Consider the following 26,570-nt stretch of genomic DNA (forward strand, 5'->3'; position numbering starts at 1 on the left):
GTCGAACCGGACACACAAAATATCTGCACTGAACTTCGATTGATAAGGAACGGAAAATCACTTGCACCCGAACTCCGAAAGGACATCCCGGATTGTGAGACGCAGATTGAAATTTCAATGGGTCGAAGTTGATGTGAAGACTAAAGCGAATTTTGACCGGACCTGTGATGGCTAATGTTTACCTGTGACCAGTTGCTGAACCCCGAAAGGGCATCCCGGACTGCGAATGAGGGAATTCATTAACTGTCTTCTAAGTGGTCAATGTTAAGCTAAAATACTAAATTCTACAGTGTCTGCTAAATTGTTTAAAATCATTCTTTCTTGTTATCTAAGTCCATACGATAAATAAAAAATAAATAAATAGTAGATCAGGTTTCAATGTGGAATTTGTTTTAGGGTTAGAATGTCCAACAAAATGGTGGAAAGCAGCCATCTTGGAAATTCTTTGAATTTTTTGTATTTATTGTATTTAGGCCTATATGGCACATACACAGTTGCAGTAAATTGATAATCATAGAGTTTCGTTGACGGATGACTTTTTCCGGCATTTCAAGAAAATAGCGGCCATCTTGAAATTTCGTATTTTTTAGATATTTTCGGCTATAGAGAGATGGGAAAAGTATCGCTTGTACAGTTTCGTTGACGGAAGACTTTTTTCGATATTTCAAGATCATGGCGGCCATCTTGAAATTTCGTATTTTTGAGATATTTCCTGCTGTACGGCATGTAGAGAGTTAGGATAAAGTGTCGCTTGTACAGTTTCGTTGGTGTAAATCTTTTTTCGATATTTCAAGAAAATGGCGGCCATTTTGAAATTTCGGATTTTAGAGTTATTTTTGGCTATACGGCATATAGAGAGTTGGGATAAAGTATCGTTTGTACAATTTCGTTGGTGGAAAACTTTTATCGATATTTCAAGAAAATGGCGGCCATCTTGAAATTTCGTATTTTTTAGATATTTCCGGCTATACGGCATGTAGAGAGTTGGGATAAAGTGTCACTTGTACAGTTTCGTTGACGGTAAACTTTTATCGACATTTCAAGAATACGGCGGTTATCTTGAAATTTCATATTTTTGAAATATTTTCGGCGATACTGCATGTTCAACTTAAGAAAACACAATTTTAGATCATTTATCAGAGTTTTAATGTCCATCGACGCACCCAGTGCATTAAGTGATTTCCAGTGTTTGATAACTTGGCGCAAAATATCATAAGTGGAAACAACTTAATTGACTGGGAACATCGATGACTGTTAAAATTCGAAAATGTCTCAAAATGTTCCGAACCAAAAAAAGCCCACTGTAATTGTACGGTATGTAGACTTGGAATAAATTGTCACTTGTAGAGCTTGCTTAACTCTATGTATTACCCAAAACTTCCAAAACAACTGATATCCCACAAAAACCTCAAAGAGGAAAAGGTGACTTCCAAAACTTCCAAAACATTTGATATCGGTTTTGGTAACGCATTCTGCGCCTCCACGTAATCAATTTTCACCAAGAAAATTTTAACAAGAAAATATGTCGACTAGAAGTTTACCGATGAGATTTTACAACGAAAGTTTTACAAAAAAAATGCGTCACAAGTGGCAGATGCTGAGGAAACCCCTCATACGACAATAATCATCTGCCACTTTGTGACGCATTTTTTTTTGTAAAACTTTCGTTGTAAAATCTCATCGGTAAACTTCTCGTCGACATATTTTCTTGTTAAAATTTTCTTGGTGAAAATTGATTACGTTGAGGCGCAGAATGCGTCACCAAAACCGATATCAAATGTTTTGGAAGTTTAATTTTTACTACACTAGCGTCACCTTTTCCTCTTTGAGGTTTTTGTGGGATGTATATGCTGTGAATGTGTGACTGACAATAAAAGGAAAAATTATTATCCCCGACGATTGTACGAAAGTTGTTATAGAATAAATGGGATTTGGAAGAATTCAAATAAATTTTTCCGTTCGAAGAACATTTTTTTGCCAATTTTACCAATTTTTTTCTCTTTTTTTTCTTCCAGATAAAATGCATCAAATTCAACTTGCAAAAATCAAAATTCTAATAGCTTAGTCATCGGAATATTGTTCATCTTTGATCGAACAAAAATGCAAGAAAACAGTATATCAGCGCCAAATGCAAATGGTATCGACCAAGCACAGTTTGAGGCAGACAAACGAGCTGTATATAAGTAAGTTATTAACATTTTTCCTTGATTTTATGACCTTTCTGTGGTACATTATTTTTATTGCGATGTGTGCGATAAGTGTGAGGGACATACATGCGGTAGTTGTATGTCGGATTTTGTGGTTGGGTAAATGTGGGATGCAGAGAATTTATGTTTGACTTCCTTTTGATATGGCGCTTGTAATGTACATGAGGTTTTATTTGATGAAACCCTTTGCTGAAAATCACGATTTTATTTCGCATAAAATAGGCTGTCTGAAGTTCAACTTATCGGCTTTTTATGCTCATAAAATACACTATCAAATTGCGCACTTGTAGTTAACTGAATGACTGAATGGGTAGCACTGCAACATAGAATAAAGTTCTTTTCCTGTTATTGTTGCCCAATGCAAATTGACAAAGTATATTCACTGCACTGACGACAATATTATTCAAATTTGTGTAATGCATTAAGCACAAATTGTCATTTGCCACTGACATGTCGATATTCACTTTTGGATGCCAAACCCTTCAATGAAATTGTGGTAAACCTTAAAAGGGTCTGCACTTTTATAGGCGCCAGACTTTGGTCATATTGGCTAAAGAAGTTCACAATAAATTTGTGTTGAAAGTTGGTTTTACATTGAAATGGTCGTGTAGTCATGGGAAGTTTGTACATGAACTTTAAAATAAATTCTGTGAATTTAGTGATGTGACGGAGTTCCGTTGCCATGGTGGTAGGTGAGATTTTTCCTAACCGAATTGTTTGTATCAAGTGGAAACGGACATACAGGTCACAGACTGCCAGGTATTATTCGGGATTATTCTGAAGAAAGTAACCTCTCTACAATAGTTCAAGGAACACAACCACAACATCTTTCTCGACCAAACTTTAACCAAACTTCAATGTTCTCTCATCGAAACTAATTTGATAAAGAAAATATTTTCCTTTGTCTTACTTCATCTATTCCTGACTCAGGCAGCTTAATATTGTCTAGCTGATATTTTGACTAGCCGCTGATGCCTAAGTGAAGAGTGAAGAGTTGCACAGTGTGTTTCGTGGCTTCATCGATTCATTTATTTATTCCAATGGCTTGTAAACCACAAAATACAAACAAAAGTACAATACAACAAAATGTTGTATCGACAATGTAAAAACAATTCAAAATTCTTATCCATCCGGCCAGCATGATTTGAAGTGACAAGTTCCACTGATGGTCACAGATTTCCTGACTGGGAGATCTCCCAAGAAATGTTCAGTCATATTCGAATGGGATACGAGACCATGTGAAACGATGACAAAATAATTACTTGTGTACGGTAAATGTGACCAGCCGCCTAGCCGGTGTGGATCTGTTCCTTTGATATGTTGGTAGGCAGTAGGGTGGGTCGTATTTTCATTTTGTTTTTATTTTAAAAGGCCTGGCCCCAGGCTGTACTCAGAATTGACCAAGGAATCCGAAACAGCAAAAAAAAATTTTTAAATTTTTCCCTTGCCTCTAGGCTGATTTTTGATTTTTGGGGAAGTAGCATGAAATTGCACACAATGTTGACAGATATCTCGGGCAGTTAGGAACAGAAGACATTGCTGCTAACTGTAGTGAATAGGTGAGGAGTCCAGCTATGAAATACCATAAGAACGTTGTTTATCTTCGTCTTCAATCGGGCAGGGTAACTCTGTCAGTGTTCCCAACTAAGACTTTTCGACCAAAAATTTCAACTTTATTTGCAAACAAAATCGACAAATCACGACATAATACATCGTGTGAGGTATGTCTGAACAGGTAATCTAATAGAGAATCCATTGCAGAGAAGTTTTTTGATAACAAGTTGAAAAAACTCATAGGAGCTTTGTTTTTTGAAGCCAAAAGTTGGCAATTTTTTGTTAGAATGAAAAAGTTAAATGAACAAAAAATGCAAATTAAAAGGGTCTAATCTGGTGAAATTGATAGTTTTATACATATTCACCCTAAATAACAATTTTCTGAGCAAATAAACGTAAATTCGTCGATTTTTGTTCATTTGACTTTTTCATTCTACCAAAAAATTGCCAACTTTTGGCTTCAAAAACAAAGCTCCTATGAGTTTTTTCAACTTGTTATCAAAAAACTTCTCTGCAATGGATTCTCTATTAGATTACCTGTTCAGACATACCTCACACGATGTATTATGTCGTGATTCATATCGTTACGTTCGACCAAAATTTGGGGTTGCGATGAATTAATGTTTGACTTTGTGATCATTGACTGGGAGATTTCGGATGACAGGCTTCATCGATGTATACACTGAATGACTCGTATGATGTAACCCAAATACGATGAATGTCCATATGTCTAGCCTACATTTAGGCGAGATATCAATAAGAACCTAACATACCTCAGAGAGTATTTGCATACTTCGAGGCTTGGTTCGGCAGTAATGTTAAGAGTCAGCGTTTCAGACTTCACCTGTTATTGGCTATAAAAAGGCTGTTAGTGAGGTCTATAAACAAATCAAAACACTTCTCGCCCAGATTAGTTACAGAACTTTGGTGAGAAGAGATGTAAACTTTGTAAAAATATTTCCAATTTTACTTCTTCTTCTTCTTTTTCAGCCTGTTTCTATCCACTGCTGGATGTAGGCCTCTCCAACTTCTTTCCATTTCGTACGATCCATTGCCATTTGCTGCCAGTTTGTACCTGCAATATTCTTAATTCCGTTTGTCCATCTCTCTGGTGGTCTACCTATAGCTCGTCTTTTATATGGTCGCCAGTTCATGATCTTTTTGGTCCAACGTTCGTCTGTCCTTCTTGCAATGGCTCTTTGTGTCACTCTCAATTTATCTTCGGATGCTTTCGTTAAAGTTAGCGTTTCCGCTCCATAAGTGAGCACTGGAAGGACACAAGTGTCGAAAACTTTGCGTTTCAGACTATTATTCATTTTGCTTTTGAAAATTGGTCTGAGTTTTCCGAACGCTGCCCATGCAAGACCAATCCAATTTTACGCACGTGAAAATTTAGGTTGGAAAAGAGATCGAATTTAAATCTGTCTCATTCGTGTTCAGTCCAAGCTGCTCCAGCTATGTGTACAAATTACGTATTTAACACCACTAAAGTGTTTAAATAAAGTTTTTTCCCAGACTTTTCATCATTTCTCCCGAAGATCATTTCGACTACTTTCGAGAGACTTTGCAACGGAACCACTCGAACAGTAAAAGCTTTTGTTCAAGTCGAAATGAAATACTCAAAGGGTATGGAAGGCAGCCTTTGCCTTGATGCCATACACAGTAAAAGTTGATTACACTTACACTTCACCTATCTCAGCTATAGCTATATATAGCTGAACCTGTGCGGTAGATAATGTGCCGACATTATTTAAAAATTAATCTAAATGTACGGCTGGGTTCGCATATCTGAATATATTTTGCGAATCAATTCCACCTAACTTGCTGAGCTTCCATCGCGGTGAATATGATGAATGCTTAACCGAAATCTGAGACTTGATTTCCAGAGGAACCATAAAACTAACATAAAATACACACAAATAAGCGCTGAGGCTTTTTTTCGTGACGAGACTTGTGTACGTAATGTATTTCGGCTTCGTCGAACATAGGAGTGTAGACATCCCATATGTGTGTAGTGTATAGCTATAGCATATACATACCCCCATAATCATAATAAATGCAAAATGCGAATGTGATGTTCAAGTTTTTCGTGACAAAATAAAATTAAATGATCGTTTCTTTGCACATACACATTTTCTGTCTTCCACGAATGATGTGAATTGTTAGATGTTTTCAAGTAGAAATGAAATGCATTTTTATATTATTGCGGTGGGTTATGATGACGGGTTGTGTGTTGTTTGTGTGTACATACATATTATGTTATGATGTGTCGTATTTACGATATGCTAAAAATTATTTTCTATTTATTTTGCACATAAAAACAGACATCCTTTGTTTTCGCTGCTGGCACTAATGCTGGAAAAATGTGAACAAGCGACACAAGGCTACGTACCCTCAAATGCATCTTCGTCTAGTCCGAATGGTTCGTCAAATGGAAATAACTGCGAAGGCGACAGCTTTTCCAGGGACATTCAAGCGTTTGTGCAATTATTAGAGAAAGAAAAACGACCGTTGCTCACCAACAATGCCGAATTAGATGGATTAGTAAGATTGAAACGAACCGTAAAACCATCGAGCGTTTGAGTGAAAACTTTTTTTTTTTAATTCGTTTTGCAGATGATAAAAGCTTTGCAAGTTCTGCGGATACATCTGTTGGAGTTGGAGAAGGTAAAACGTTTGTTATTTCGTTAAATTTTATGAACAAAAATTTCCGTCTCGATCATTTATCACTTTTACGACATTTACAACGCCCTATTCAGTTAGCATTGTCTTATCTAAGTTTTATGATTGGATTTTCTGAATACTCAACTAATTTCAGCTAATCGTCTGTTAACGACATCTACGACAAAAATGATAATAATCTTAGACTCTGGTTCGTGTGGTCTGACATGTGAAATTTTTTGTTAAAGGAAATGAAGTACAAGATTTTGTATTAAACATAACACATGTTGCTATACGCTTTTATCACTGGTAGTACCAGTAGCTAGATTAGGCATTCACGAAGCCAAAGTTTTTTTTTTATTACAAATAATTATAGAATAGGAGGTTGATGGAGGTCGTTAATTTAGAAAAATAATCAAAACCGTCACATGAATTCCACAGGACCCAGGACACTTCAACACTAGTGGTTGCTTCTGGTCTCCTACTATTATTAGGCAGTCTTTAACATTAACCATTAAAATGGTTAACAATTTCGAATGGTAAAAGTTTGAAGTATTCCTACCACACCTCCCACGGTGTGGTTGAATGGAGTTTAATTAAACATGTCGTCGCAAATTTGATATTTTTGGATATTCTTAGTCTGCTTGTGACCCTGAACAACGTTCCACAAAAATTTTTGATCTTCATCCGTGCAGTCAGGAGCACCCAGACCAAGGCCCCCTAGAGTGCTCTGTGGGTGCGATAGAGCTGATTGGGGTTGCAATCGATAGGGTATGGAATTTTAATAGTCATAGTACAAAAAAAAATTCCCATGGATTCAAGGTGGACAGGTGGCGACTCATTGAAGTTGAAAAATGACGATCTTTGAAAGGTTCTACAGGCGTGGATACTTGAGTCACAGAGGTGGTAATTAGTTGTACAAGTAGAGAGATATTAGCTCTACCAATATCCAAAAAATTACTTTTCCAAATTTTCTACGTAGCAAAAGTAGTGGTTCAAAATTTTTCTCTCTTTTTTGGCCATATTTGTGAAACTCAGCAACACCTCAGTCACACTCTTGATAGTTTTTCGCAGCCAAACTGCATGGATTTGTTTTGCTGTTAGTCTCAGCTTTCCAACAACACCCCACTTGCTATATCTCTGGTCAACAGTGCCGTTCTATTTAGTGCCTAAGTTAGGTAAGTCCATCTACGACGAAATTTTAAGCATGACTTCAGAAAACGGTAATAGATGCCAAATATCAGTAATATTTTGCTTTTTTTATGTAGTTTAATAATTCTATTTATAAATCGCAATCAAACAAATCATCCCCACCGTTTTCTGAAGTCATGCTTAAAATTTCGTAGTAGATGGACTTACCTCACTTAGGCACTCAATAGAACGGCACTGTTGACCAGAGATATAGCAAGTGGGGTGTTGTTGGAAAGCTGAGACTAACAGCAAAACAAATCCATGCAGTTTGGCTGCGAAAAACTATCAAGAGTGTGACTGAGGTGTTGCTGAGTTTCACAAATATGGCCAAAAAAGAGAGAAAAATTTTGAACCACTATAAAGTTGCTACGTAGAAAATTTGGAAAAGTAATTTTTTGGATATTGGTAGAGCTAATATCTCTCTACTTGTACAACTAATTACCACCTCTGTGACTCAAGTATCCACGCCTGTAGAACCTTTCAAAGATCGTCATTTTTCAACTTCAATGAGTCGCCACCTGTCCACCTTGAATCCATGGGAATTTTTTTTTGTACTATGACTATTAAAATTCCATACCCTATCGATTGCAACCCCAATCAGCTCTATCGCACCCACAGAGCACTCTAGGGGGCCTTGGTCTGGGTGCTCCTGACTGCACGGATGAAGATCAAAAATTTTTGTGGAACGTTGTTCAGGGTCACAAGCAGACTAAGAATATCCAAAAATATCAAATTTGCGACGACATGTTCAATTAAACTCCATTCAACCACACCGTGCTCCGAATCACCTTTTTTCCTTACTATCTAATTGAAGCAGAAACGTAATCAATAAACATTGTGATCTTAATGGTTTCAACATAAGAGTTAACACAGCAGCTCCAAATACCACATACGGACTATGTTCTGTAACAGTTGTTGTTTACTCATGGATTTTAACTCTTTGAAACTCATGAAAATGAGACCGGATTTGTAAACACGAACAGTGTGAATAAGGCGCCGTGGCTTAGTAGGCAAAGCGCCTGTCTAGTAAACAGGAGATCGTGAGTTCGATTCTCGCCGGGGCCTGTAGTTTTTTTTTTTAATCTTTAAAAAGAATGCTGGGATCTGAAGGGTGGCATTTAATAAGACTTTTTTACTTGATTTCGACAAATCAGTTTGAATAGACTAAGCTTGAAGGTGACCATAATTACATCGCTAGGTCAGTGATATAGGAATAATTGAGAAAATCACCTTCTGGTGCATACAAGTAGGAATGTTCAGTATCTAGTTTCTCACTAATTTTTGATTACCATAAGGATGAAGGTGTTGAAAAAATGAAAAAAAAATGTGTTGCGGTATGTAATCAATTGCAATAACAAGATACTCACTTTACAATTCAAATTATCTGGAACACCTGCTGTACCAAATTATCGAGTTTTTTGAATTCGATAGTTTTCGTGTTCGATGTGTTGTTTTCGGTTGTTTAATAGTAGCAAATAAAGCACATCGAAATGTGTTTTCGTTGTGTAGTGGTTATCACATCTGCTTAACACGCAGAAGGTCCCAGGTTCGATCCCTGGCGAAAACATTTTTTTTTTTAGTCAGATTTGATTGGAATACCAAAAATTATCAAATCTTAAGACACTCGTACAACCTCGCGAGGTCGCTTTTCAATTTTTGTTTCTAAATTTTTCGCATTTCAACAGGTTCAAGAACTGTGTAGAGACTTCTGCACGAGGTACATAGCCTGTTTACGTGGGAAAATGCAATCAGAGAACCTTCTGCGGTCCGATTATCCTTTAGAGCACAATAACAATTTATCGAACTCGAATAGTCCTGTTAACAGTCCCGAACAGGTGAGTGTGGAACTCGTTCCGACCGAATTCGTTATTCTAATTTTCGTTCTCATTTATACAGGAGTCTCTAGTGCAGCAGGGTCCATATTTTGGCAATGCAGATTTCCTCTCAGCAACAGAGGGAAATGACTTCAGTAGTATTCAAGGTATGATTGTCACGTCCGAAACACTTTGACAACAAATTGTGCAAATTTTATCGTCGTTTCAGGAGCCTACAACATACAAAACAGTAATAGTACGCCGGAAAATAGTTTCAACGGAAGCAGTGATATATCTGTTATTCCACCAGTGTTACCGGTTACTATACCACAGACTACGTCTCCGCAGCAACTGCAACAACCTTCCATATTGTCTTCGCAGATTTTAGGATCAACTCCATTAAGCCAAATTGGATGTCCACCCCTTCCATTAGATCAGTATTCGAGTAAGACATTGTCGATGGTTAATTCGATGGCCAACGATTCTTACAATTTTGAATTCCAACAGATCAACTTTCACCGTGTGGCAGTTCCGATGAAATGGATTCGGAACTTGACTCAAACAATGACGATCTAAGTTCGAATTTTTCAAATAATTCCGGATCGAAGAGACAGAAACGCGGCATTCTTCCAAAACAAGCTACCAGTGTCATGAGGGCATGGCTTTTTCAACATTTAGTTGTAAGTGTGACCTTCGACACAACACACTTTCGGTTGTTTGGATTTAAAAAATAAATTTTTGTCTCTCACCAGCATCCCTATCCAACTGAAGACGAGAAACGTGCAATAGCGGCTCAAACAAATTTAACATTGCTGCAGGTATGTCTTATCGGTGTGCGACACCAATGCCATCAGTTTCGACCGTTTGATGTAATATTACTGACGACACTCCTTTCAGGTCAACAACTGGTTCATAAATGCTAGACGTAGAATTCTGCAACCAATGCTCGAACATGCCAGCGACAATAATCAGAACTCAGGTAGACAAACCATTGCTTGCCTTGAACATTCGTTTCCAATTTTATTTAACGAAAATTCTCCTTCACCCAGCTCGCAAAAAATCGTCACAACAACAGACGCCTTCGAAGCGCTTTTGGACCGACAGCGCTTCGTCACCGATCATGAATCCAGCTCTCATCGATCCGAACATTGAAAATATTAGCGTGAACGTGAATCGAGCCGAATCCGATCGATTGTCTGCGCATAAGTTGGCCGAAAGTTATTTTAGTTCCGACGAAAGCAATGACAGCCTAGTCATCGATCATGATTCTTAAATTCGCCATGTCGTCGACATGTAGAATTGTGCGGTGAGGAGATTTTCGTTCTAGAAGTGAAATGGCAAGTGGAGAGTGTAGGTCGTACATCAATCATCGGCTTTGATCTTTGTCAAGATTCATTTTGAGGTCTGACTATCGATGAAAATTTGAAAAAGTTTGGGATCGCTACTGAGTGCTGCTGCTGTAAGTACGTTGTAATTTCCCAATTATTATTTTGAACGATAACGAGCCTAGATACAGTCCATCTTAGGTTAATTACATTGATGTACTCTATATGTGCGAACATTCTGCACATTCTCGAACGCCTGGTTGGTAAGCGTAGGAACGGTCAATATTTTCAAATGATAATTCAGACCGGGTGCAAAGTGTTGCTTTCAATCCAACGTTTTTTAGCACTTACACTCGAGCAACCGCAGTATTTTTAGAAGCTCTCACGACTTACAGAAACACCATTAAGATTCTATTGCCAAAAAACAAATTAACGAAACGAAGAGAGATATGAAAACACAACGCAAAATTTACTGACTAAGGAACTAAGTTCTCTTGGATGTGCCATAAAACTACCTACTTATAGTCACTAAAAATTAATTGGAAAGAAGAGAAATTTATTGATTATAACGAGGAGAAATGCTTGAACCAATTGAACACTAAAATTATTATCAGATGACTAAAGAACAGTAATTTAGAGAAGTGAGCCGCCACATTATTGAAATTAACAACGGGAAAACCGTTGATAAGTGAAATTAATTTTTAAGTGAGAGAGAAAGTGAAATAATTACTTGGGAACGGGATGAACGAAATATACGTAAAATTGATGAAAAATATTTAAGGGAAAAACAAAATTTAACTATTTACACGAAAGGAATGAACTGTTAGACACACAACATATTGTTGAGCTGAGCGAGAAACATTTTGATAAATTTATCAAAAATCAAAAATTATTTTTAGTGAAAAAATGAAAACAAAATTTTCTTTAAATTTTATTTTTTTAAACGACTTGAAGTAGAAGAAGAAGGAAATACCAACCAAAAAAACCAATGTATACGTAAAACATTTACCTCATTTCAATCAATTTGTCGATTAGAACATTTATTTAATAAAAAAAAATGAAAAGAAAATCGAGATATCTTGTGTATACCACAAGCATTTGTCTAAAAATCTTTTTAAAATCAAAAACAAAAAATTTGTATCAAAATCGCTAAACATTTGCGCTTCGATTTATCAGAACAGTTTTTATGTCTTTCTTGAAGATGCTTTCGGATACGATTTGATATATGACCAACTCATTGGAGATGAGACTGGAGTGGGAATAGGCATCATTAAATAATATGATGATGGCCAGGGTCAACAATTGAGAATTCAATTTCATGAAATTTTCAGACATTTCTCCAAAAAAAAATACTACAATTCGCCTGTTGATCTTACGTTATTACTTCATTACCCTGTTACCGACGGCAAACATATGACCAGTATTATTATCCGACCTATTACTTCCAAAGTATTTTTAATCGGTTGACTTCAAATCTTGTACTTCAATGTTTTTAACATTCATTTTATTAAATAAAGAACCACAGTACCCAGAGCTTGTCATTATTTCTATAATCGTTATCGATAACAGATGAATACCGTATGTGACAGGTTAAGTGTGACAGGTTAAGTGTGACAGGTTATTCTAAGATTTCTTACCGCTTTCCTCATCTTACTTACTTCTTGTTGAAATAACGAACGCATTTAGGACTAAATTTTCTGACCTAAAATACAACCGAGGCTTCTTTTCAGAGAATTTGAAAGTGTTGGGATTCAGAAGGAGTTTTTGGTTGCTGTTGCAATCGAACTCTTTTTCCGATTTTCATTTTTAAATTGTCCTTACTAGACGACTCCAAAAAGTGAAATGTCATTTACACTTAGAGATTGCAGAGGCCGCTGTGTAAATAAAGATGCCATCAGCTCGAACCCACGGATCAGCTTAGTAATATCTTTCGGTGGAGTCATTGTCGTGAGAAATTATATCACACTGGCCCAAATGAAATACGTTTTGGTGGTCAAAATTGCTGCAAAATTTACCGATAATTTTTCGGTAAAATTCTCAGCAAATTTCGCCGATGAACCTCATTGCATTTGGACCAACGCGATATAATGCCTCACGACAAAGCCTCCACCGAAAGACATTTCTAAGCTGATGACAATTGTATTAGCAATAAAATTAGCAACAACTCGTCAACTGCAACTGCTATTTACCGAAAATTTTCCGAAGTCGGTGAAATGCAATGTCTATTTACAGTATCAATTTTTGTTCATCGGATCGACGTAAAAAAGGTGTTGGCTGGAAAACATAAAAAACACCTAACAAATCCGTTAAAACAACGGAGACGAAAAATTCCCCTAAAATAGACCCTGGTCAGGTCCGCTGACTCCTAAGGCCATGCGAGGTTCGGGCCCCACTATTGGGATTTCTGGCCATACTATTTAAAACTAGAATTTGTTCAGTGAGCCCCACTGTTAAAAAATTTCGGTCTTCAATGAGCCCATCTATTAAAAGATATTGGTCGGCGCCCCTGACCCTGGTATTGGCTGCATTCGATTTTAGTCAATGTTAGCGCGAGAAGTCACATATTTACGTACTCCACTCTTGTCTTGTCACTAGAAGAGTAAGTAAAAATCGACAAATATACGAGATCGCTGGTCAATGCTGCTTTATCATACATACCAGATTATTTGTTCCCCCTGGCGGATTAATGTGTTGCACATCTTCAAGAAGACATAATATGAGAATCTCTTTTTAACAACGTATACGGAACATAATTCAATTAGACAAAAAAAAAATTTATTGCAAAAATATCTTTTACGAGATAGAAGGAAAATTGTACCAAAACCTAAGCAAATTTTGATGAACTAAAACCCACAAAAAAATCTTGTATACGCAAAAAAAAATTACAAATTTTATTGAACAAAAGAAGAATGAAAAAAAATATTTAATTTGAAAAACATTTTTGACTTCATTAAATCGCGTAAAATTTAATAAAATTAAAAACAAAACAAACAAAAATACGTAATTTTATTCCATCCTATTTATATACAATTTAGTCTTAGGCGAGTGTAATATTGATTGATTGAACTATAAAAACTAACACTAAAATGAAGAAAAAATAATAAGAAAAATTGAAGTGGACACGACGACGAAAGGGAAGGGCAAGATATACCTAAAAAAGAATAACAAAATCTATGAAAAATGTATAAATTAAGAATTGTGAATTTTGTATTTTTGTTGCAATTCAATTCAATGAACAGTTTGACAAAAAGTGACATTTTTTTCGCTCTGTGAATGGTGACAAAGAGTTGAATACTGAGAACGGTGTGTACATAATACTAATAAAATGATATAAGTAGCATGGAACGATAAGAATAATTACACTAAATTAATGTAAACAGAGCCGTTCATTTTTTCTACAGTTTTATTTTTTCGTTTTGCCATTTATAAAAGAGTGTTTTCAGTTTGAAAATACCAATTGGAAGTGACGCTCTAAAGTACTAAAATAATCAACGTGTGAAATGCTTGATGTGAAAATGTCTCGGCTTAACAAATAAAAAAAAAACTTTTTGATATCAGCGAACAATGTGTTAACATTATTCGCAGTTGGAAACAACCACAACTGGTTAATATTAACGAAGTTATAGACAGAGTCCGAATGCTTGTCTTGGGATGTTACAATCATCTTGAACAGAAAAAATGGGGGCGTAAAGTTATTGTTAGCGGTAAAGACATCAAGCGACATACCGATCTATTTAAATAAAAAACGAGCCATCAGAACAGTCGGAGCGTTTGCTGCGACTGAGCCCCGTACAAACCCGTATATCTATTGCGTACGTGACCCTAGTGCGTCTGTCACCCTACTTTGACCGTAAGCCTATTGCGCCGGTTAATGTAGTTAAAGTAAAATTATTATGTACATCTTACAAATTGCGCATAGCGCAATTACGAAGCCCCGTACGACGTTCCTTTCAAACGAAACAAAAATTTCAAATCGCCCTAAAATTTTATTTTTTTGAAGGGCCTAGTATCGGCTTCAGTCCGAGGACCCAAATTTAAATTTTTTTTCAACTACATTCTATTCGGCCTTTGATTACCTCCCAAATGAAACAAAAATTACGAAAAACGGATGAAATTTGCTCGAGTTATATGTAAAATACACATAGGGCCCTAGTAGTGGCCTTAGTCCAAGGACCCAAATTTAATTTTTTTTCAACAACATTCTATTCGGCCTTTGATTACCTTCCAAATGACACAAAAATTACGAAAAACGGATGAAATTTATCCGAGTTATATGTGAAATACGCATAGGGCCCTAGTAGCGGCCTTAGTCCGAGGACCCAAATTTAATTTTTTTTTATACAACATTCTATTCGGCATTCGATTACCTTCCAAATCAAACAAAAATTACGAAAAACGGATGAAATTTGCTCGAGTTATATGTAAAATACACATAGGGCCCTAGTAGCGGCCTTAGTCCAAGGACCCAAATTTAATTTTTTTTTCAACAACATTCTATTCGGCCTTTGATTACCTTCCAAATGACACAAAAATTACGAAAAACGGATTAAATTTACTTGAGTTCTATGTAAAATACACATAGGGCCCTAGTAGCATTTCACTTCTAAGGCCCTAACTCACGGTCCACTCACCCGATTTTAAAAAACTTTTTTTTCCTGGATTGGTATTGACAATACCTATCATTAGCTGTGTCATTTCCATCGTTTATTTTGCCATAAATATCACCAAAAGACCTTAAATCACTTAGGTGGCCCTAACTCACGAAGGGCCGACCCGAATATGCCCATCTTCGAACTTAGCCTCACTATTTCGACTATCTTTCAGGGAAAAGAAAATTTTGAAATCGGATTTGATTTACTCAAGATATCGACGTGACAGACCGACAGACGGACAGACAAAATTTTTATTGCAGATTCGTCATCTATGAACATAGGCAAACACTTTGCCCTTACCGTCTGCTTCGAATTCCATCAATTACACACGGCATCGTAATCCTATAAACCCCTTTGTACTTCGTATCGCTTCGTCACGCTGAAGTTCGCTTAGTTCGAAAACTAGAAAACTCACAAAGTCGCAGGAAATCTAAAGTAAGACCTTGGAAGTCCAAGGGAATCCTTAAAAATTTCAAGCAAATCCTTAGAAAACCAAGAGAATCCTAAGATATCTAAAGCAAATCCTTGGAAATCCCAAGAAAATCTACAGAAATCCTCAAAACTCAAAAGGAACATCATTAAAAATCGATGAAAATCCTTGAAAGGTAAATAAAATCCTCTAAGAATCATGCAAAATTATTGGAAATCTTTTGAAACACCCTTGTCAACAAAATTTACAAATGTTCTCTGCCCACTTATGACAAATAAATTTTAAAAGTTTTATCAGCTTCCGCATTTTCAGTGCGACAATTAAGATCGTAGCACTTGCCTTTGGTTCTGCCTACTCCCAAAATTTCAATGCGTCAAAACTAAGCTTTCAAAGCCGGGTACTTATGTTGGATGCTATTATCTCGTCAGTTTATTCGTTCTTTGAAAACGAATGGCATGCACAGAAGAAATCCGATGATTGTGATAGTAAGGCAAAGACTTGCGACGAGCCTGTAATCGTGTGTAAAATTGATCAAATGTGGCAAATGTTTCCAATCTGAAATTAATAATCATCTTGCACAATATCATAGTTCTCGTTTTGATAATTAATTTTTAACATGCATCGCCTGTGATAGTAGATTTTCAGTCCTCGTTTGTAAAATGTAATTTTTTTTTGTGGTTTTTGATGAATTTCTTTTCTTTTTTGTCATTCACTTTGTAGCTACGTTTTTTTGAAAAAAATAAAAATAAATAAATTAATCGTAAAAAGGAAATGCTTTAAATTTAACGGGAATAAAAAACAAATTTGATATTTTACTGTAAATGTTGAACAATGTAATAAAAATGAAAAAAAAAATTGAAACAAAAAAAATATTTAAAAATAATAAAAAAACGCAAAGCAATAATGAATGAAAAAACTTGAAGATAAGAAAGAAGAAAAACTAAAAATTGAACACACAACGACGATTATCGTTTCTTAGTTCTCCATATAACGTAGTCCATTAAAACCTATTTAGCATAAAAATTAAAAAAATATTCAATGTAATAAAAAGCATTTCAAAGCTTAGCCCCAGAATATAAATAAAAACGTGAACATGATGTGCAATTTTCCACCCAGAAATGGACTGAAGGAAATAAAATTAAAAACGTTTTTGAAATTATTCTGCTTATATTCCCAGCATACTCGAAAAAAAAAATTGAAATTTAATTTTTTTTTTTTGGAAAATGTAAATATTTATCCTACTACTTATAGTAATATAGTAATATTGTACGGACAAATAGAAGGTCGTCCGAACAAATTGAAGAAGAAGAAAAAAACAAAAAAGAAAATTTTAAAAATTAAGTTTTAACTGAAATTTAGTGCCAACAAAAATCATTTATTTTAATATAATTGCGGGCGGGATCGCGGGAACAATAATGAAGAACAAATTAACAAATCAACTACTAGTCATTTTTCAGTTGCCTCCTTACTGACGTTCTATTTTTACAAAATTTTCTATGCCTTTTTCCAACCGTGGTAATTGAAGGGTGGATCGACTATTTTTTGGCAATTTCAATATCGACACCCTTTCGCTATTGTAATTTTCCAGAACGAGTTTTTCTACTGTTACAATAGGGACGGGGTGTGACTTTTCAAAATGAAAAAAAACCGATCCACCTCATGTGGTATTAGGTCGGAACACGAAAGATTTACCCTCTGTCATAGATCTTTTTTATTTTGTTTTTGTCGATCTTTTCACTTTTTTTTGTTTCAACCAATTTCCAGTAATTGATCTAAAGCCACGAAATTTCAACAACAATTTCGTTGCAATTGAGTTTCAGGTCGATGGAACGGTTGAACTATGTTCGTTTCGCATAATCAATTCATTCCTGATTTTGAATTAACTTCATTTCCTCCGTTTCGATTAAAAAATTAAAAACACTCCGGATAACTGTACTATTTGAAAGCGGTCTAAATAAACTAAAAAAAAATTAAAAATTAGAAAACAGAAAAAAGTTTGTTCCATAAAAACCAAAAACAAAATGAATGTATACTCGAGAGCAAGAATTGAAATAAAATAGAAGACGGATGAGAAGAGGAAGAAGGAGGAAAACAGTAAAAGGAATTATTTTTAAGAAAAACAAAATTAATTTAAAAATGAAAAATGTGTATACTATTATGATTATGATTAACAACAATTATATATCTAAAACAAAACCTTCTTAAAATATAAAATACTGAAATGAATTGAAATCGTCAGCGTGTTTCATTTTAATGTTTAATGCCCAGTTTTTAATTTCTTCAGTCGAGCATTGCTACCAATAATTAATCGCTTTTTGAAACGGTTCCAACCGTTTTGTTTTCTGAGATTCATCACGGATGGTAAGCTACATTTCACAACTACAATTGCTTATCGCATCTGCTACAACTTCTCTTAATCGAAACGTTTTCAGTAGACCTTTTTAGTCCTTCTTTAGGAAAGTCTTTTTCTAAATTTGCAATACTCGATACTTAGCCAGGGACTACAGCGCCAAGAATGCTAAATATCTCCTCTCACTTAGCAGAAAAAACATAAGGAGATTAACATCCATTCTCACTGGCCACTGCTTCCTAAATAAGCACTTGCACACTATGGGCCTATCCCCAAGTAGCTTGTGCAACAACTGCGGAGACATAGAATCAGCCGAACACTTTTTATGTAAGTGCCCCGCTTACATCTCAGCTAGAGCTAAAAGCTTTGGAGCCTACATTCTCCCATACAACATAATCTGGAGCCTTCCGCCCAGCAATATTTTGGATTATCTAAATCGCACAGCTAGGATTTAGGTAACCCTGTGGGTATGCACAACAGGCCCATTAGAGGCTTAGGTGCTGAAGATTCGCTTCACCCACTCTAACTAACTAACTAGCCAGGGACTAAACTAAGGAACATCGCAGGTGCGAATTTTCCCACCTGCGCCCCCCGAATTTCCACCTGCGAATCCAGATTTCCCCACAATAAAAATCATGTTGACCTTACTAAAAAAAATCGGAAAGAAACAAAAATTCAATCAAAAATTTGCCTGCGGCGCTTCCAACATCTACTACGTTCATTTCTTTGACTCAAAGTCAGGGTCTTTCGAATGATAATAAAAACTTGAAAATATTTGTAACATAAAATGTTCCTTATCCTGTGATTGAAAATATACATGAGTGTAGACCAAAAACCACCTTAAATGTGTTTGTCGCTCGTAACACGATAACTCAAGTAATTCTCAACGGATTTCCAAAAACTTTTTTAAATCAACAATGAATCAAATTCCTGCGGCTTAGTTCAAAAATGGACTATATAACAGTTTGGTGGCCTTAGAGATATTCGCAAAAGAAGTTTGGTGTCGTTGCTTTAGAAAACAACGTGAGACTTTTTCAACGAATTAACCTATATTTTTTTGTAATTCCTGGGGTTGAGCTGGACGATGTGCTTTTATGGACCGCGCGATTTAATAAATATTCCTAAGAGAATATCTCTCTCTCCTCTTTATAAAACGACAATTTGATGAAATTAATTTTTTAAATAATTGTATGCGTGGATTTAGGTTTTTAAATTGATTTTATTTCCAAGCTTTCGGCTGAAAAAAAGAAGAAAAAAAAAAAAGAAATTTTAACAAGTGTGAAAGTCGCTTCGCTCGAGTTGCAGGGGCAAATTTTCAGGAAATTTACTCGCTAGAAAGGTCTTAGAATATAGACCAGACCAAATATATGACATCTTTTCAGCGCTTTACTCTGAAAATTTGTTTTTAAGAAAATAAACGGAATGAACAATTTTTAAATAAATAATCAAAACACAGAACTGCTTTGAGTAAGACCATTTTATGATATTTTTGTAACAATTACAAAAATCTATTACGGATTCGAAATAAAGGTGGAATGTCCTTCGATATTGTGTGGTTGATCTGGATGGATGATAATTTTGTTACTGGCGACAGATGTTATGGTCACACAGTCCTCGTTTTGCCTAGTTTTGCTCTTGACATAAAGGATATGCCATTGTGGACAAATTTATATAAAAGTGCGAAGCTGCTGGTAACCTACTTTAAGCAAAGTGCCTTGCAATCGAACTTAAGTACAACGCTCAATTTTTAGTCAAGAGTGTGTAATGGATCTACCTAAAACTTTTACTTTACTAGTGAGGGAATGTGGCCATTCCCGTACTAGCGAAAACCCTTTCCCTCGCTCGTAAACTAAAACATCATACTTCACTAGTGAAGGATTTGGATATCACGATGAGTAATAAATATTATGCACGTATGACAAAGCGGTCGAGGCTTGCCGAGACGGCTTGTCATACGTGCATATTCTTTTTTATCGCATCCTCAGATTGAAAGTAAACTATAACGCGATTCGTTAATTGCCTAAAGCCGCAATTTACACAGCTTTTAACAGTACACAAGTAAAGATGTAAAATACACTTTAGCAGATGATGAAAATCTTCAAACAGTGATCACTAAAATTAGTCGAGTGATAAATTTTGAAGATGATCGATCAATTCAAAGTATTCTGCGGCTGAAACAAACACCAAGGTCGAACACACAAGATAATGGTGGAGTCATATCAATGCCAGTTGTAGTGAAGTTCAATAATCCTCGCAGCCGACGCTTGTTCCATGCAAAATATTTCACATTCACCAAATCCAATGCCCTGAAATTGTCGCACATTGGATATGGTATTGAGGACCGGATTTTCATCAATGAAAACTTAACCAAACATAATCTGGACCTGTTACGGCGTGCGAAAAAGCTAAAGAAAGATGGTAAGATTGCGGCAGCCTATTCATACGATGGACAAATTTGTGTTTATCATCAGAAAAGTGACAAAGAATTTCATATTTTGTCAAAGGTGGAAGACTTGATGAAATACGAGTGATGTTGTTGTCTGTGACATTATGATTCTATAAAATTATTCCGATTCTAATTTTGAATTATTCTAACTAAAACTTGAAAGTCTAAAAATAATCCTATAACTATATCCTATCAAAGCTGAAATTCAAAAAACATAACCTAAAAGCCGATGAAAATAATTATGATTTTTGTAACCAATCCTATTATAAACTTAATTTAAGATGAACTTGTTATTAGGCAACGTGGCCTGTTAGTTTGTCGAAATAAATACAAATACAAATTACAAATACAAATCTTTGGATGTGAAAAAGGTTATTACAATAGGAAAGTCACAAATTATTCATTATTAAATTTTCCAATGTGATTGGTAGGGGTGTGCGATGGGTAAAGGATCGAGACTGGCGTAGTCCACAAAAAATTGTTATCCTCCTTAGATGTCAAAAATCGATTTTAAAAATTTTATAAAATTCATTTACAACTTGCGACAAATCATAGAAGCTAAATTTTCGAGTTGTCGGCCTCCCACCTATTTCGACCTCTACCAAAAAACTTCTTTGAGATTTTTGCTAGCTGTATTAGTCCTATTCTACTAATTAAAGTCCAATGCAACAGAACAAAATAAAATCCGGAAGAAGTTTGTCGGAAAAGTATTCTTCGCGAGTCGTCAAAGTTCGTCGACTATGAAAAATTGAGTTGATGTTGAACTTGAAAATTCGGAAATTCATCTAGAAAATGATTCAATTTTTGCTAAAGTAAGCTTTACACATTCCAAATAATTGCGGCTAGTCAACTTTCGGCACCCTGGGCTCTACTTAAATAGTCGAGGAATGCCTCCAAATAAATTTCTAAAAATCAAAAATTGAATTCTAGATCTAGATTTAAGTAAAGTGCAGGGTGTCGAAAGTTGATGAGCCGCAATTATTTTCAATGTGTTTAATTCTTGGGAATGTTGTAGGCTATCCAGAACGTTTGTGTCGTGAGTGTTTGTTTGTGCAAAATGCATACAATGCATACAATCGCTAAAATGAACTGGTGTGCATACGTTATTTTGCACCAGCTGGTCCCATTTGGAATTGTATGTGACCAGCTGGTGCAAAATAACGTATGCAGACCAGTTCATTTTAGGGATTGTATGCACAAAAAACATTATTTGTAATTCATTTAATTGAATTTAATATCTGTGGTCACTTTTCGATCAAAAAAATTAAAATCGAAGACTTTTTACACTTTTCCAAAAATTCGATTTTCTTTGTTGAGGCATTTTGCCCCCATTTTAGGCCAAACAAACACTCACGACACTCATCATGCTTTGAAAGTAACGATAATCTTACAAGAATCACAAATGAATGTAAATTACTACTTTTAGGTGCGTAGTATACGTACATATGACTAGTGAATGAACTTCCGTCAAACACTCGATGTCTATTAGAATAGCTATTTTCATGTCTTGTGACAAAATTACAAAATTTTCCTTGTAATTTGGTCCCCTTGCCTGAAACGGCGTATGCCTATCTGTTTCGGACGATTGATCGTTAGCACTTTCGGTTGTCCTCCTCACTCCGATCGGGCTAAAACTCGCGAAATTGCCCAAAATCTACCATCCCCGACGGATACATGAATAACTATTACGTTGCATGAACTGTAAAGAGGGATTCTTTTGAAAATCCACCTATCAAAATCGGACCCATTTCGTCTGGGATGGATATATACATGCTTTGAAAGGTGTTTGCCAGTAGACCTCAAAACAGGCCTCACACAGTCTCGAGCCACACCTAGTTGCTGGTGGAAGATCTCCGAAGTTGGAAAAATAGTGTTTTTTATCCGAATTTTTTGGCCGTTATAAATGATCGTTCCGGGTGAGATTTAGCTCGTTGGAAAGCTGAGCTTAAGTACTTTCGAGTAATGTCTAGTTTGATTAGATTCATTGATATATGTACGCAAAAATTTGCAAGAAAAAATTTCAAAATCTGTGGGAACTTTAGACAGGTCTGGGCTGGTACTGATGACGCTTAATGTGAACCTAACATGCTAGTCGTAACAAACATTGTCTAAGCTTTCCGTTGATACCTCATTTGCAGTGCTGGTGATTGCCGACATAACAGAATTTTATGTTGGTACAACCGCTACTTGTAAAACTCGCCAGCAATCACCAGCACTGCATATGCGGTATCAATGAAAAGCTTAGACAATGTATGTTACGACTAGCATCTTAGGTTCACATTAAGCGTCATCAGTACCAGCCCAGACCTGTCGAAAGTTCACACAGATTTTGAAAATTTTTCTTGCAAATTTTTGCGTACATATATCAATGAATCTAATCAAACTAGACATGACCCGAAAGTACTTAAGCTCAGCTTTCCAACGAGCCCAATCTCACCCGGAACGATCATTTATAACGGCCAAAAAATTCGGATAAAAAACACTATTTTTCCAACTTCGGAGATCTTCCACCAGCAACTAGGTGTGGCTCGAGACTGTGTGAGGCCTGTTTTGAGGTCTACTGGCAAACACCTTTCAAAGCATGTATATATCCATCCCAGACGAAATGGGTCCGATTTTGATAGGTGGATTTTCAAAAGAATCCCTCAAAGTGATACACGGATCTCTATGCCGTCATCGACACGACCCATTTCACCACCTAGATCATAGATACCGTTTTACAGTAGTAGTAACATAAATAACTATTCTGGCTGGTGAAACATATGCTTTCAATTTGGAGTTCGACTCTCACAGTATAGCTGCACGTTTTCCGTAACCATTCACCATGCAAAAATATCCCAGAAACGACAAAAGATCTCAAGACATTTTATGAATTCCCAGTGCTTCCTACTGTATGTGTATGTCAGAAATCGAATTGATGGCTTTTAAATTTCTTTCTTTTTTCAATAAAAAGTTCAGACCAAAAACATTTTGTATTTCGTTCTCAAACCTCCTTGAAAACTCACAAAACTTCATAAAAATTCGAAAGGTTCCCACTGAATCGAATATGTGTTGCAGTCGTCGTTGTCACTCACACCGAATTCATTCTGAAATCGGAACTTTTAGAACAGAAGAACCGAAATTCATTTTCGGAGTGCGACACTTTTAATCATATTCCATCAAAGTGTTTTCTCCGTCAGATCATTCGGTCCTGGGAGATAAAAGCATCGTGTCCATTTTGTGTTATGAATCATTGTTGAGAAAAATATACAGTCGGCGTAGCAGTTGAAATTCAGTGTGCGAATCCGTAGTTTCGGTATTTAGTTTAGTGAAGTTTGGACTTGTGTCGACGTTGATTTTAAGATTTTGCTACTTATTTTACTGCGTGAAAATGGTTTCGATTCCGGTAATTTTTCTCGACACGTCACGAACACGAGTCACCCTTTGTCAATTATTGCTCTTTTTTCTCAGCGAAGTGGCAGCTCCCGTAGCATTGATATGAATCCCGAAGGACGTAAAATTGCTGTTGATCGTTACATAAAGCATCCATTGCAAGATCAGTGGACTCTTTGGTTTTTGCAGTATGAACGGAACAAGTCTTGGGAAGATCTGCAAAATAGAGTCATCACATTCGATACGGTTGAGGATTTCTGGAGCCTATACGATCACATTAAAGACGCTTCTGTCTTGGGAGACTTAAACGATTACTCCGTATTCAAAGGGGACATTCGGCCAATGTGGGAAGATGCAGCGAATAAGCGTGGAGGTCGTTGGGTTTTAAACGCTTTTAGACAGCGTCACGAATTAGATAATTTGTGGTTAAGCACTGTAAGTTTCGCGGCCATGGAACAGGAAAAACGTTCTCGTTAAACCACGTAACCTCAATTTTAAATTGTTACAGTTACTGTACATGATCGGTGGAACCTCTAAATATGCATCGTACATTAATGGCGCGGTTGTTAACGTTCGTAGTCGCGGTGACAAAATTGGTAAGCTTTATACTTTTCTCATCTGATTCGTCACAAACCGATCTATTGAGCGAGACATTTTGTTGTTGTTTTTCCAGCTATCTGGGTAGGCGACTGTCACGACACTGCCATCCTCAATGGGATTGGCCTAGAGCTGAAGAATTATCTACGCACGAATGCAAGAATTGTATACGAAGAACATAACAGCAGCAAGGGTTCGAAACCTTTGCTTCAACTCTAAATTCAATTGTGATTTTTCCGGTTGTTTCGATTTATTTTCTTTTATGTTCATCATGGCAGTTATACCATTTTCAGTTTATTTCTCTTTTCGAAATTTCATTTTCTTTTTCTTTCGTTTATTTTTCTGTTAATTTTGTGAACATTGATTTTTGAAGGCGGAATGTTTTTTTGGAAAATAAAGCAAGACGCGCGACATAAATTGCATTTTAAATTATATTTCTGGCCGGAGCGAAGTTAAAGATATAACGATTCCAAGTAAGGATTCAAAGTTCATTTGTCCACTCAATTATGAGTCTTGATGGAACTAAACTAGAAAAGAGTCTCAGTATAACTACCAACTGGACAATGAGTTCAAAGCAAACGGTCGCTGGAATAGGCAAGTGAATAGGCAGTAAGTCAACGATGACCATCGGTCTCCTAGAAATAGTGATTCGTCTCCGATAAAACTAAGAGATTCCACTAAGGCTCGGAAAAGGTCGACCGCGGTCAAAAGACTGATATGACCTGACGGACTTGACATTGCAAATTAGGTCAGGTAAACCAGAACCTGCATTTTTCAAATATGTGAATTTTCAGGTTGCACTGACATCTTAAAGAAATTTTCAAACTTTGTGCAAATTTTCAGGTCAACTTGAAACCTGACTTGACAGATTCCCCTAATTTCTATATTTCAGGTTAAGTTAGTTTAGTTAGTCCAATAAGTTTTCAGGTAAAAGGAAAAATTCAGGTTTGACTGCTCCGAGCTGTAGGTTCCACGTAATCGAAAAATATGGAGAAATTTTTTAGATTGAAGATCGGTAGGGACTATTTTTGAGTAAATGTTTTCCAGAATTTTCCCAAAAATATATTTTTGGCAAAAATTAAGGAAAATCTAGGAAATGTGGGAAAAGGTTTTCTTAACAGTATTCCCTGCTCATCCGAGTTTCCAATCGTTTCACAATCTCACTACCAACGTTCCAAAGGCCATAGTGTTTCGACTTTAAGCTGCTTTCATTTATAATAATCTCAAACCGATAAATGAAATTTTAACCTTTCACTTCCTACAAGCAGATCAGCAGTTTTACTATTGACCTATTACTTCCTTTCATCTAGAGAAAAAAAAATCAAAAGATTAATTCCAAATCTTTTACTTCAATTGTTTTGAACATCCTTCTGCTACCTGGTACCTTGTTGTATTTTCGAGGGGCAAGGCTAGTTAATTGAAAAACAGAATTCTTGGTCCGAAAATATTTTATTATTTTAAATTTGTCCGAGAGATCGACGGGACGAGTCGAATCAATTTCGAGCCCGATCTACCCATTCTCAGCGATGTCTATCTCTTTTTTCCCGACGTCCTCTTTCTCCTCCTCCAGCCTCTGACCTCTGCATTCCGTCTGCAGTGTCTTCTCCTTCCAGCTTTTCACTCTTCACTCGAACTACCGTATTTACACCTCACTGCCCGCCTCCTTGTCCTCTTTCTCCTCCTCCCGCCTCTGATCTCTGCATTCCGTCTCCAGTGTCTTCTCCTTCCAGCTTTTCACTCTTCAGTCGAACTACCGGCTTTACTCCTCTCTGCCCTCCTACTCGTCCTCTTTCTCCTCCTCCCGCCTGTGATCTCTGCATTCCGTCTCCCGTGTCTTCACCTTTCAGCTATTCACTCGTCACTCGAATTACCGGCTTTACTCCTCTCGGTCCGCCTTCTCGTCCTCTGCTCCGATCTTTCACTCCACATCGCCGCCACTCTTTCTGAACCAAGCAGTAGAACAGATTTTCC

The 26,570-nt window shown here is 36.3% G+C and overlaps 2 protein-coding genes and 2 non-coding genes across 12 annotated transcripts in view; all 4 read left to right on the forward strand.

Annotated features, from left to right (window-relative positions):
- LOC119074139 (homeobox protein Meis3-like) overlaps positions 1-11,375 on the forward strand; it is a 36,490-nt gene extending 25,115 nt beyond the window's left edge. For all 9 annotated transcript variants that reach the window (XM_037180127.1, XM_037180128.1, XM_037180131.1 and 6 more), the window contains 10 exons: positions 2,016-2,183; positions 6,086-6,305; positions 6,378-6,428; positions 9,299-9,448; positions 9,510-9,594; positions 9,657-9,872; positions 9,935-10,107; positions 10,180-10,245; positions 10,325-10,406; positions 10,477-11,375. In XM_037180127.1, the coding sequence (XP_037036022.1) occupies positions 2,101-2,183; positions 6,086-6,305; positions 6,378-6,428; positions 9,299-9,448; positions 9,510-9,594; positions 9,657-9,872; positions 9,935-10,107; positions 10,180-10,245; positions 10,325-10,406; positions 10,477-10,700 (1,350 nt within the window). In that variant the 5' untranslated portion in view covers positions 2,016-2,100 and the 3' untranslated portion in view covers positions 10,701-11,375. The remainder of the gene's footprint in view (positions 1-2,015; positions 2,184-6,085; positions 6,306-6,377; positions 6,429-9,298; positions 9,449-9,509; positions 9,595-9,656; positions 9,873-9,934; positions 10,108-10,179; positions 10,246-10,324; positions 10,407-10,476) is intronic.
- Trnat-agu lies at positions 8,606-8,678 on the forward strand. The gene has a single exon. It is a non-coding gene; the product is annotated as a tRNA-Thr (tRNA).
- On the forward strand, positions 9,108-9,180 carry Trnav-aac. The gene has a single exon. It is a non-coding gene; the product is annotated as a tRNA-Val (tRNA).
- Positions 11,376-23,744: 12,369 nt separating the features above from the next.
- LOC119074141 (eukaryotic translation initiation factor 4E1-like) lies at positions 23,745-25,022 on the forward strand. Its single transcript, XM_037180138.1, has 4 exons — positions 23,745-24,015; positions 24,081-24,437; positions 24,511-24,598; positions 24,676-25,022. Exons 1-4 carry the CDS (start codon positions 24,001-24,003, stop codon positions 24,816-24,818), a joined length of 603 nt encoding a protein of 200 aa, XP_037036033.1. The 5' UTR covers positions 23,745-24,000; the 3' UTR covers positions 24,819-25,022.
- Positions 25,023-26,570: the final 1,548 nt, after the last annotated feature.

The sequence above is a fragment of the Bradysia coprophila genome, unplaced genomic scaffold, assembly GCF_014529535.1.
Source record: "Bradysia coprophila strain Holo2 unplaced genomic scaffold, BU_Bcop_v1 contig_138, whole genome shotgun sequence".
Taxonomy (NCBI): domain Eukaryota; kingdom Metazoa; phylum Arthropoda; class Insecta; order Diptera; family Sciaridae; genus Bradysia; species Bradysia coprophila.